Source organism: Leptodactylus fuscus, chromosome 10, assembly GCF_031893055.1.
Source record: "Leptodactylus fuscus isolate aLepFus1 chromosome 10, aLepFus1.hap2, whole genome shotgun sequence".
Taxonomy (NCBI): Eukaryota; Metazoa; Chordata; class Amphibia; order Anura; family Leptodactylidae; genus Leptodactylus; species Leptodactylus fuscus.
The window spans coordinates 82,777,535-82,790,279 of record NC_134274.1 but is presented as its reverse complement, the minus strand read 5'-3'; the positions used below and the strand labels follow the sequence as shown (position 1 = coordinate 82,790,279).

The 12,745-nt window shown below is 50.7% G+C and overlaps 3 protein-coding genes across 3 annotated transcripts; 2 read left to right on the top strand and 1 right to left on the bottom strand.

Annotated features, from left to right (window-relative positions):
• The first annotated feature begins 10,132 nt into the window (after positions 1–10,132).
• LOC142219273 (histone H4) lies at positions 10,133–10,444 on the top strand. Its single transcript, XM_075288221.1, has one exon. It carries the CDS (start codon positions 10,133–10,135, stop codon positions 10,442–10,444), a length of 312 nt encoding a protein of 103 aa, XP_075144322.1.
• A 512-nt stretch (positions 10,445–10,956) lies between these two features.
• LOC142219269 (histone H2B type 1-O-like) lies at positions 10,957–11,423 on the bottom strand. The gene has a single exon (XM_075288216.1). It carries the CDS (start codon positions 11,392–11,394, stop codon positions 11,014–11,016), a length of 381 nt encoding a protein of 126 aa, XP_075144317.1. The 5' UTR covers positions 11,395–11,423; the 3' UTR covers positions 10,957–11,013.
• A 294-nt stretch (positions 11,424–11,717) lies between these two features.
• LOC142219267 (histone H2A type 2-B-like) lies at positions 11,718–12,198 on the top strand. The gene has a single exon (XM_075288214.1). It carries the CDS (start codon positions 11,723–11,725, stop codon positions 12,113–12,115), a length of 393 nt encoding a protein of 130 aa, XP_075144315.1. The 5' UTR covers positions 11,718–11,722; the 3' UTR covers positions 12,116–12,198.
• Positions 12,199–12,745: the final 547 nt, after the last annotated feature.

Sequence of the window (12,745 nt, the reverse complement as noted above, 5' to 3'; positions counted from 1 at the left end):
CAAGTCACATTTGCCAGCATAAGTCACGGTTGGGCGGACAAGTCACATTTGCCAGCATAAGTCACAGTTGGGCGGACAAGTCACATTTGCCAGCATAAGTCACATTTGCCAGCATAAGTCACGGTTGGGCGGACAAGTCACATTTGCCAGCATAAGTCACATTTCCCGGCATAAGTCACATTTCCCGGCATAAGTCACATTTCCCGGCATAAGTCACATTTCCCGGCATAAGTCACATTTCCCGGCATAAGTCACGGTTGGGCTTAATAGTCGGGCCCAGAGAGATTACCATGAGTGCTATCTCTGGCAGTGGGCTTAATAGTCGGCCCCGGAGGGTCGGCGGTGGGGCTTAATAGTCGGGCCCGGAGAGAGTTCCAGGGACGGTTGTTTGGCAGGGGGCTTAATGGTGGGGTCCGATCCGCCTCCCGTGGAAGCCTGCCTGGGGGAGCGGTGAGGACTCTTAAGGGCCAGCGGAAGGAAGAGGTAGTGCTGTTTTTTACTCCGGCGGAAAGTGCCGGGAGATGTGGAGTTGGAGGGTTGCCCCGAGGCGAGGTCTGCAGGGAGAACCGGGTTCCGGACCGGGCGGGCCTAGGGGAGGCAAGTCGGGCCGGGGCTCACCCTCCTGGGCAGGGTCCGAGGGGAGCTTCCCCCTGAGAGAATTTCCACTTCCGTAGACACTTTGTCAAAATTTCAACTTTCAAAATACTTCCGCGGGCCAGATTTCACTCCGGCGATCGGCGGCGTCATGCCTGCGGCGGTGCACCTCGGGCGGTACAAGTCTACCTTGTCTGCTTTAATCCTCTTGATTTCCCGGCACACCAGAGACTCCTTGAGGATCAGACATTCGGATTGCAATTTACTGCAAAGCCTCATTAGCACAAGATTCAGAAAGCCCCTTAAGTCTTACGTTTTGCAGCAACTGTGGTTTTCTTTGATAACAACAACAACAACAACAACAACAACAACAACAACAACAACAACAACAACAACAACAACAACAACAACAACAACAATAATAATAATAATAATAATAATAATAATAAATGTATTTATATATCACCAACATATTCCGCAGCACTGTACATTTTGTAGGGATCAAATACAGACAGATACATAACAAAGAACGTCATTTCACACAATGGGACTGAGGGCCCTGCTCACAAGAGCTTACTATCTATGAGGTAGAGGGGGTGACACAAGAGGTAGGAGGGGCGGCATTGCTTATACAGGGGTCAGACACTTTTGTAATAGAGGTTACTGTCATTACACAAACAAAACTTTATGAGCCATCACTAGTGGTGTCCTGTAACATGTGGATGGAGCTTGGACAAATAAAGTTATCTGGAAAAGACATCATATCATGTGGGGTAATGTGGGAGCGGGGACAGAGGAGGGTTAAATTTTGGGGATTCTAATTATAGCACGGAAGGGTTTACGTTAGAAATTGTGATAGGCCTGTCTGAAAAGATGTGTTGTTAGTTTGCATTTGAAACTGTAGAAATTGGGAGTTAATCTTATTGTCCGGGGTAGAGCATTCCAGAGAAGTGGTGCAGCTCGGGAGAAGTCTTGTATACGAGCGTGGGAGGTTCTGATAATAGGGGATGTAAGTGTTAGGCCATTGAGTGAACGGAGAGCACGGGTTGGGCAGTAGACAGAGATGAGGGAGGAAATGTAGGGAGGTGCGGCATTATGGAGAGCCTTGTGGAGGAGGGTGATAACTTTATATTTTATTCTATAATGAATAGGCAGCCAGTGTAGCAACTGGCACAGACCCGAGGCATCGCTGTAGTGTCTAGCCTGATAGATGAGCCTGGCCGCTGCATTCAGAATAGATTGTAGAGGGGAGAGTTTAGTGAGGGGAAGACCGATTAGTAAGGCGTTACAGTAGTCAAGGCGAGAATGAATCAGAGAGACAATAAGTGTCTTTAGTGTTTCTCTGGTGAGGAAAGGGCGTATTCTGGAGATATTTTTGAGGAGGAGGTGACATGAACGTGCGAGTGATTCAATATGTGGGGTGAAGGAAAGGTCTGCGTCACACATGACCCCGAGGCAGCGGGCATGCTGCCTAGGAGTTATAGTAAGGCCTGACACTGCAATGGATATATCAGGGACAGATCTGTTAGATGGTGGAAACAGTAGTAGTTCAGTCTTAGAGAGATTTAGTTTCAGATAGAGCGAGGACATGATATTAGAGACAGCAGAAAGACAGTCACTAGTGTTCTGTATGAGTGCAGGGGTGATGTCACGGGAAGATGTGTATAATTGGGTGTCATCAGCATAAAGATGGTACCTGAAGCCAAATCTGGCGATGGTTTGTCCAATGGGGGCTGTGTAGAGAGAAAAGAGCAGGGGGCCTAGGACCGAGCCCTGAGGAACCCCAACAGCAAGGGAAAGAGGGGAAGAAACAGAGCCCGCAAATGATACACTAGAAGTGCGGTCTGAGAGATAAGAGGGGAACCAGGAGAGCGCAGTGGCGTTGAGGCCGACTGAGCGGAGCATAGTGAGGAGAAGATGATGATCAATAGTGTCAAAAGCTGCAGAGAGGTCCAGAAGAATAAGAAGAGAGAAGTCACCATTGGATTTAGCCATTAGGAGATCATTGGAGACTTTTGCGAGAGCCATTTCAGTAGAGTGCAGAGCGCGGAAACCAGATTGTAAGGGGTCAAGCAGAGAGTTAGCAGAGAGATAGCGGATTAAACGAGAATAGACCAGGCGTTCCAAAAGTTTAGAGATGAAGTTTAGAGAGGTTGGAGAAGGTGCGAGGGGAAGGGGTCACTACTGCAGGTTGTAGGGCGAGATGAAGAAAGTAGCTGAGAGACTTCCTCTTCTGTAACAGGTTGAAAAGATGAGAAAAGACAGTCTGAAGTGCGGTTGGTGAGGGGATCAGTACTATGGTAGGTGATGGGATCAATGCCACCTGGGGCTTGGGCAGTTATTTCCTGATGGATCTTATCAATTTTATCATGGAAATACGTGGCCAGGTCATCAGCACTAAGGACTGTGAATGGCGTCTGCACCTTGGCTGTGAGTAAGGAGTGAAAAGTTTCAAAAATGCTTTTAGGGTTGCTGGAGAGAGAAGAGATGAGGGCGGTGAAGTAGAGTAAGAGAACAATCGATGTAATCTTTGTGCAGGGCCAGCTGAGACGTAGTGAGGTCATTATGAGATTTAATTGAAGGATATGCACTTTCTAGAGTAGAGACTCGACTGTCTATATGATGAAGTTCTGCTCTAATATCCTCAAGTTGCTGAAGAACTGGGTCTAGGGCGGCTGACAGAGCTTGTTGTAGAAATGTTCTTAAGAAGGTGCTATCCTCCAGGCGGTCCTGGTCAATATTACTCTCAGCATCCGAGTCATCACCTGTGTCAGGCTCCCTATTGTGGTCAGGCGCCATTTTCAGCGATCCGGCGGGAGATTGTTGATTTTTCTTTCTAAGATACTTTTGCAAGTCACTTTGGAGTTTAGTTTGATTGGGAGTACCAGCGAGGTCTGTGCCTTTGTCTTTATTTGGTTTAACCATCTTGATGGATGCAATATAAGTGAGGGAGAGGGACGAGGTCAAGACTATAACATCTAGCAAACAGAGAGCATCAGTCTAAATGACAACATAGACAAGAGTGTTCTTGGAGATTCACTTAGGTACAGGGAGGGGAGAGGTCCCCAAATATCAATAGGTAAGGTTGACAATCTCAGCGTCTAGGCAGACAGTCGTCCTCTGCAAGCGAGGTATCAGGTATAATTGGGTTCTACGTCTCTTAGTGCAGTAGTGGGGATGATATTCCTGTAGGTAAGACAGCCTTTCCCAATCTTAACTGCTACGACTAATCCACAGGGGAGGTTCGGATGAGACCCTGTTAGAGAAGGCGGCAGGGGGCTGCAGGGGAGGGCAAGAAAGCCCAGGTGTGGGAGTGCGGAAAGAATGTAGAATAACTCTAGCCGAGGACCGTAGATATCGAGGGTCAGGGACACCACTTATGGGATATGAATGTAAAACTTTCCGGAGAGGAGATATAGGGGAGGAGGGTAGCAGAAGGGTTTATTAAAGCAGACAAGGCCGGAGGACCTGATGGTATAAGCGCAAGAGTTCTTAAAATGTGCAGTGACCAGCTGTGCGGTATTATTACGCACATGTACAATACGAGTCTAAAGCTGGGAGTGGTACCTCGACTGTGGAAAACATCTTGTGTGGTGCCAGTCCCAAAGATACCCAACCCGGTGGGCTACAATGACTACCGACCCGTAGCACTGACATCTCACCTGATGAAGGTCCCAGAGAGACTGATCCTGACACACCTACACCCCCTAGTGAGCTCCGCTCTGGACCCCCTCCAGTTTGCCTATCGGCCGGGCATTGGGGTAGATGACGCCATCATCCACCTTCTTCATAGAGCTCTCTCTCACCTGGAGAAACCCGGGAACACTGTGAGAATATTGTTCTTTGACTTCTCCAGTGTGTTCAACACCATTCAGCAAGGGCTACTGAGGGAAAAGCTGAACCTTGGTGGAGTGGACCATCACCTGTCCAACTGGACCCTAGACTACCTGACAACCCGCCCTCAGTATGTGAGAGCCCGGGACTGTGTGTCTGACACTGTGATCTGTAGTACGGGGGCACCACAAGGTCCAGTTCTTGCCCCATTTCTCTTCACACTGTACACTGCTGACTTCAGGCACAACTCATCCAGCTGTTACTTACAGAAGTCCTCCGATGTCTCTGCTATAGTAGGTCTTATCACTGATGGCGACGATAGGGAATACAGAGACTTAAACCTGGACTTTGTTGAATGGTGCCAGCGGAACCAGCTCAGTATTAATGCTGGGAAGACCAAGGAGATGGTGGTGGACTTTAGTAAACGGAGAGGTGCTCCGACCCCGGTGGAGATCCAGGGAATATGTATTGAGATAGTCAGGACCTGTAAGTACCTGGGCGTGCTCCTCACTAATAAACTAGACTGGGCTGATCACCTGGAGGCGCTGCACAGAAAGGGCCACAGCAGACTCTACCTGCTCAGGTGGCTGAGGGCCTTCGGAGTCCAGGGGACACTTCTTAGGGCCTTCTTCAACTCTGTGGTTGCCTCAGCCATCTTTTTCGGTGTGGCCTGCTGGGGGTGCAGTCCATCAACCAGGGACAGAAATAGACGTGACAGGCTGATCAGGAGGGCCAGCTCTGTCCTGGGGAGCCCCCTGGACCCAGTACAGGTGGTGGGTGACAGAAGGATACTGTCTGTGGTGACCTCCATGCGGGAGAACAAATCCCACCCCATGTATGGGACCTTGATGGGACTTGGCAGCACTGTAAGTGACCGTCTGCTTCACCCCAAGTGTGAGAAGAAGCTATCGCAGGTCCTTCCTTCCAACCGCGACCGGGCTGTATAATTTACATCAGACCAAGCGAAGACACTCCGCACAGACAACTAAATGACTATGACGATGACCATGAAGTCTTCCTTCTTTCTCTTCCGTTCCTTAGCTGCCATGGACTCCTAGTATATCTTCTCTTCTCAGCATATGTGTGTCTGCGTCTGTATTATATTACTGTGTATTATCCTGTATTACTAGGCTGCTGTAACATGCTGGAATTTCCCCAATGTAGGACTATTAAAGGATTATCTTATCTTATCATAGGTCCTCAAGTGCAGATTAATGTGGCCTGCTACTGTTTCCAACTCCAGGGGAAGGGAGAAATGCAGATTCGGCTCACCTCCATGTCAGGATACGAGTGGGTTAAACTGAAGGGCAGCTGCAGGCGTCTCAGTGTAGTTGGTCTGTAGCTGCTGCTTCATGCAGAGAGGCAGGCTGCGCTCCAAGATGGGTAGGTCTGGAGCTGGGCGCAAATCACAGCCGGATAGCTGTCCGGCAAGTCACACCCCTTCTTCCGGATCTGGGTTCTGCGTAGAAGTCACATCAGGGGCCGGCCCTTACACTTTAGGCTAGGGATCCTAGTGAGGCCTACTCAAAATGGCTGCCGGGTCTGGGAGAAGAGATCCAGAATCTGAGGTTCCGTACCTCGAAATACCTCCTCTCCAGGCTGCTCCAGAACCAGAAGCAGCTGTGATGTCGCGGGAGATGTCTCCTGCGCTCCGCAGGCCGTGGTGACTCCAGAAGAAGGCAGGCCGCAAAAAAAACCAAAATGGCGGTCGTGACTCCTATGATCAGCTGCCCGGTAAAGTAAGAGAGCTGGATGAAGGCAGTAAGTGGCTGGAACGCGCCAGAGGTCCTCTCCTGGGTCGGATGAGCGGTCCAGAGCTGCGAGGGACTACGCCGGGAGCTGGAACAAGTCGGGAGCAGGTAAGTCCAAAAACAAGATGGCGGCCGGGTCCTGTGGGACAGAAGGCCGCAACAGTTTATATCCTCAGGAGCGCTGTAAAAGTGTGAAATAACACCCCAAAATAGCAGACAGAGGCTTGGAGGAGAGCCTCGGGGTTGTTATCTGTATGGATGGCTGAGATCACCGCCGGTAAGAAACGGATGAAAGTGTCCAAGTCAGGAGCTCACAGCAGATGCGACCGCTCTGGTTGCCGGCTAGCCATGCCCCCTCCCCCTCCCACAGTATATCTATCCCTGTCTCACAGTCACATAGTTCACAGTCTCATATGAACCGAATCTGAAATCCCCCATTCATATGAAGCGGAGGTCACCTGATTCAGCCAGCCAATTACTTTTTCTGACTTTTTTTTTTCGATGCCGTGGTTGTCGTAGTTCCTGTCCCACCTCCCCTGCACAGTTATTGGTGCAAAAAAAAAAAAAAAAAAAGAAAAGAAAGAAAAAGCGCCAGGGAAGGTGGGAGGGGATACAAATTTTTAGTGCGTTTGCCGCGTGGTATTCAATTGGAATGGAATATCTTGAGCAGCCTGAATACCAATTCGATGGAACGCTGTTGGCTCATCTCTAATCCCTACTGATCCCTTAGACTGTTAGGACCCCACAGATCAACTGTTTCTCGGAGCAGGCAAATCCCATTATTGTTTAAATGTGGGGCGCTGCTTATTCGCTGTGTTCTTACAACCGCAGTTGTGGGTACTGTAGTTGTACCCTGTTCAAGTGTATGAGATGCCGCTGCAGCACCCATAACCATTTCAAACAAGAATATGTTGTAGGGAGGGGCCCCAGTCAGTAGAACATCCCGTCAGAGGGCCCCCGCATAATATAGTGCCATTCTTAAGTGATATGCAGGTTATTTGGGAGCCACCGCCAAAGGACTGCGAGACAGCACCTGGAATTTGGGACTGTTCTGCTGTATTCAGGAGGGCCGAGAGGGCTCCCTCGCTGCCATAGGGTACAGTTCGGGTTCACTAGTTGTCCTATATTTAAAGTAGTTCTGTGCACAATCCTTTTGGGTGATGTTATTCAGCACCTGCATATGATGTACAGCATTACCTAGAATCGAACAGGAGGGCTGGTGGAGGATGGAGCAATTGGGGAATATATCATTGCCTGTCAGCCATTGCCTGTTGGAATAATCCAATCGGTATTGGCCTAATGGTCATCAGTCTTTGGGGACGGCATTATGTGGTGCGGAACAGGTCTGTGTAAAATGTAGAGGGGTGCAGCATAAGGCGCGGGGCGCCGTACCAGGCGAGACGACGTAGCAGCATACTGCACTATTTTGCCTTTTCTTTTTTTCTTTTTGTTCTCCCCTTATTCTGCAGATGACACCTTCTGTACGTAAACCTGAGCTGTAAAGCCGGAGGAGATATAGGCAGTGACGGTGACGGCTCCTACAGGTTTATGTTTGTGTAAAGACAGTCACCACTATTACAATATTGTCTGACCCCTGTATAAGCAATGCCGCCCCTGCTACCTCTTGTGCCACCCCCTTTACCTCACAGATTGTAAGCTCTTGCGAGCAGGGCCCTCAGTCCCATTGTGTGACGTGACTATTTCTTTGTAATGCATTTTTCTCTCTGTATTTGAACCCTACAAGTTGTACAGCGCTGCAGAATACGTTGGCACTATAAAAATAAAATGTATTATTCTATTATTATTCATCATCTGTTTTCCCTTAGTCCTAACAACAGCACAAGCTCCTTTTAGTTCATTCTGTTCATGCCCCTCTTCATGGGGCGTGTAGCACAGCGTCGGATGAGTACGCAAGGCAGAGTGTCAGGAGATGAATATGAAGAGGGGCGTGAAGAGAATTAAGAACTAAGGGGCGGCGAGAGGTTATGACGTGGGGGTGCTCGGAGCAAGAGGGGCAATCCCCCTGAGTTCCATGAGCGGGATTTGCATACTGCAATAAACAGATTTTGACAGAAACAGCAAAGAGGAGAAGAAGAGACTGGAAGGTGGGAGTAGAATGGCCTTTTTAACCCCTTCCCGACATGCGCCGTAATAGTACGGCGCATGTCGGGTCTGTAACTATGGCGACCGCTCGGGAGACGGGCGGCCGCCATAGCCGCCGGGTGTCTACTGCTTTAAGGCATTAACCCCTGCGGCGCCACGGTCAAAGGCGCCGGAGGCGCCATTTTTCCGGCGACGCATGGGCGCCGCCATTTTGCCGGTGGTCGCCTGCTCCTGGAGCATGCTCCAGGGCCGACGTCACGTTGGCATGACAGCCGGGAGCCTTTACAAGGCTCCCAGGCTTGTCTGCAAATGCTCTCTTTTGCAGGCTGGTCTATGCAGCCTGCAAAAGAAAGGATGATTTTTTGCTTTAGCATTGCAATGCATTAGTGATCAGACCCCCTGGGGTTCAACGCCCGTAGGGGGTCTAATAAATGGGAAAAAAAAAAAAAATAAAGTTAAAATAAAAATAAAATAATAATAATAAAACATAAAAAGAATTACAAATTCAAATCACTCCCCTTTCCCTAGAACACATATAAAAGTAGTTAAAAACTGTGAAACACATACATGTTAGGTATCCCCGCGTCCAAAATTGCCCGCTCTAAAAATCTATAAAAATATCTTTCCTGTTCGGTAAACGCTGTAGCGGGAAAAATAGTCAAAAGTACCAAAGTGCCGTTTTTTTTTTTTTCACTGTTTTGATTCCGATATAAATTGGAATAAAAAGTGATCAAAGCAATAACATTTCCCGAAAATGGTAGAACTAAAGAGTACACCCGACCCCGCAAAAAAAGACGCCATACACATCTCTCTACACGGACGTATAAAAAAGTTACGGCTGTCGGAATATGGCGACTTTTAGAAAAAAAACAAAACAAAACAGTTTTGGAATTTTTTTTAAGGGGTCGAAATTTAAATAAAACCATAGAAATGTGGTATCCCTGGAACCGTACCGAAACACAGAATACAGGGGACATGTCATTTTGGCTGCACAGTGAACGCCGTAAAACCAAAGCCTGTAAGAATGTCGCAGAAATGCATTTTTTCTTCAAATCCACCCCATTCTGATGGTTTTTCCTGCTTCCCAGTACATTATATAGAATAATTAATGGTGGCATCAGGAAGAAAAATTTGTCCCGCAAAAATTAAGACCTCATATGGCTCTGGGAGCGGAGAAATAAAAAAGTTATGGGGCTTAGAAGGAGGGGAGTAAAAAACGAAAAAAAAAAAAACATGCCATTGGCGGGAAAGGGTTAAAGACGATCGTCTAACGACAGAATTAGAGCCCCGGTAACCGTCCTATGTAGTATCTGTGCGCCACCTGCTGGCTGGGATCCGTATATACAGGGTCTCCCGAGCTGTGCCGTTTGTTCCCCGCGCCCCCATCTGGATCAGCGTGGAACTGCACAGCCCGCACCCGGGGTTCACTATAACTGCAGCCTCGCGGCGATTACACAAGGATGCCCATAGGGGGCAGAGAGGAGATACCGCAGCCGGGAGAAGAATTAGATCCGGGGAGGAGGGGGTGCGGCTCCGGAATACAATAGTCCTATTGACAGAGAAGAAGGTCTGGAGCAGTGAGAACAGCGCCCTGCATGTTATCTAGTAGGCCGGCTAGAAGGAGCCGCTGACCGCTGACCCTCGGCAATGGGAGAATGAGCGGGAAATTCAAAGTGATCCATTGTCTTATGTCAGCCAATCAGCGCGAGACAGAGGAGGGGCTTGTAGGAGTCACGCCGAAGAATTACGTCATCAAAGCAGGGTTCTCCTTCTGGTCCGACCACTCTCTATATAAAAAGGCGGCTGTGCGGAGGGACGCTTGATCTAGTCTGTCAGCAGCAGCACAGAAGATGTCTGGTCGCGGTAAAGGAGGGAAAGGTCTCGGCAAGGGCGGTGCCAAGCGGCACAGGAAGGTGCTCCGGGATAACATCCAGGGCATCACCAAGCCTGCCATCCGCCGTCTAGCTCGCAGAGGAGGCGTCAAGCGCATCTCCGGTCTCATCTATGAGGAGACTCGCGGTGTCCTGAAAGTCTTCCTGGAGAACGTCATCCGTGACGCCGTCACCTACACCGAGCACGCCAAGAGGAAGACCGTCACCGCCATGGACGTGGTGTACGCGCTCAAGCGCCAGGGCCGCACTCTCTACGGCTTCGGAGGCTAATTCCGCCGCTCCCCGACTCTCTACTACATAACCCAAAGGCTCTTCTCAGAGCCGCCACATCCTCCTGAGAACAGAGCTGTCCCCGCCACCCACCTCTCCTCTGCCTTGTAGGTCTGGGGCTGCAGACGCCTCCTGTAGGCTGTAATGTCATCACTGCTGGAATACTGGAGAGAGTAGAAGAAGAAAACGGTCCAAACCTTCGGAATCTAAGCTTTGTGAACAGGTCCCTAGAAGTAGTCCTACTGCGGCTCTGCAGTGTAACCCCCGTGCCGGCAGCTCGGGCCGATAAGTAGCAGCTTAGTTTAACCCTCCAATCGCCGGTGCGTGCAGAGAGCACTGCACCTCGTAGAGATGTCAATGTAGCAAGCCGGAGATTAGAGCTTCTCTTTGGGTGTATAGTAAGTCTAGCAAGTACAAGAAAATAGCTGGAAAGAAAGGTTCTGGGTAGAAACACGTGCCGCAGCAGCAAGAAGCCAGAAATGGAGGGCTCAGCAGCTCTAGTGTGGAAGGTGTGGGGGGCTCTTAGAAGAGCCTTTGGGGTGATAGTACAGAGCAGGTGATGGAGCCGATTACTTGGCGCTGGTGTACTTGGTGACGGCCTTGGTGCCCTCGGACACGGCGTGCTTGGCCAACTCTCCGGGCAGCAGCAGGCGCACGGCGGTCTGGATCTCCCGGGAGGTGATGGTGGAGCGCTTGTTGTAGTGAGCCAGGCGGGAGGCTTCTCCTGCGATGCGCTCGAAGATGTCGTTGACGAAGGAATTCATGACGACCATGGCCTTGGAGGAGATACCGGTGTCGGGGTGGACCTGCTTCAGCACCTTGTACACGTAGATGGCATAGCTCTCCTTCCTGGCCCTCTTACGCTTCTTGCCGTCCTTCTTCTGGGCCTTGGTCACGGCTTTCTTGGAGCCCTTCTTGGGCGCTGGGGCAGACTTGGCGGGATCAGGCATGGTATAACACGGAGATCTCTTTCACACGAGAATGAGAGAAAGTAATGTCTGTGCTCCTCCCAGCGCAGCCCTATTTATAGGCGGGCTATGCAAATGAGCGCCGCTGTCTGTGCGCTGTTCTACTGGACCAGCAAACCATGTGACTTTTGCAAGCCCCGCCTGCTGAAGCGGATTGGTGGTTCCACAAATCTGGCCTCTATTGGCGGCTTGAGATGTGTCCAATGAGAGTTGCAGGAGGGCGGGGCAGAACTATATATATAAGGCAGGAGGAGCCGGTACAGGGCAGGATATTCTGTGTTCCATTACAGTAACTGGCGATCCACGAACCATGTCTGGACGCGGCAAGCAAGGAGGCAAAGCTCGTGCTAAGGCCAGGACCCGCTCATCCCGGGCGGGACTTCAGTTCCCCGTCGGTCGTGTGCACAGGCTTCTCCGCAAGGGCAACTACGCCGAGAGGGTTGGTGCTGGTGCTCCCGTCTACCTGGCGGCCGTACTGGAGTATCTGACCGCTGAGATCCTGGAGTTGGCTGGTAATGCTGCACGGGACAACAAGAAGACCCGCATCATCCCCCGTCACCTGCAGCTGGCCGTGCGCAATGACGAGGAGCTGAACAAACTGCTGGGTGGCGTGACCATCGCCCAGGGAGGCGTCCTGCCCAACATCCAGGCCGTGCTGCTGCCCAAGAAGACCGAGAGCAGCAAGCCCAGCAAGAGCAAGTGAGCGCCGCTCCCACCCCATCCGTCTATACAAGCAAAGGCTCTTCTAAGAGCCACCACCTTGTCTACAGCAGAGCTGCCTCCTGTCTACAATACGGGCTGTCCGTCTATTCTGAAGCCAACTCCTGGCCAGACCGGCGGCCCTTACAGGGAAGCACCGTGGGGTGACTGGGAAGGAGGGAGGAGGATTCACTCTGTAGGGAGATGTGGTGCGGGCGCGGGGTTTTGTGTCAGGTCGGGCTGGTGGTAATCTGCTAATGCTCTCTTCCCAGGCAGGTAGTATAAGCGGAGCTTAGATATAACGGACGGACGGGCGGGCGCTGATACAAAGCCGAGGTGAGCGCCGGCTCCTCCGGGTGACGCTTTGTCTTTTCTCCCCGCTCACACGGTTGGTGGTTTTGAAATTCCCGCTCAGTCGCAGTGACCGTTACAACCCGCGCGAGAGCCGGCAGCGTCACGTGGCGCAGAGAGAAGGGGCGCGAATTTCAAAACCTCCCCAGAGCTGAGCCCTCTCCAACTGAAGAAGATTCAGCAGCGGACTGGGGCGGCCCTCAGGTTATTGTAGAAGGATGTGCGGAGTAGGCATATACTAGGTACGGAGAGGAGGGAGGGAGGGAGATGTGGTTGCGGGCGC

What these genes read in the sequence shown, in the direction of transcription:
- LOC142219273 (XM_075288221.1), top strand. Translation starts at nt 10,133, where the DNA reads ATGTCTGGTCGCGGTAAAGGAGGGAAAGGTCTCGGCAAGGGCGGTGCC.
- LOC142219269 (XM_075288216.1), bottom strand. Translation starts at nt 11,394, where the DNA reads ATGCCTGATCCCGCCAAGTCTGCCCCAGCGCCCAAGAAGGGCTCCAAG.
- LOC142219267 (XM_075288214.1), top strand. Translation starts at nt 11,723, where the DNA reads ATGTCTGGACGCGGCAAGCAAGGAGGCAAAGCTCGTGCTAAGGCCAGG.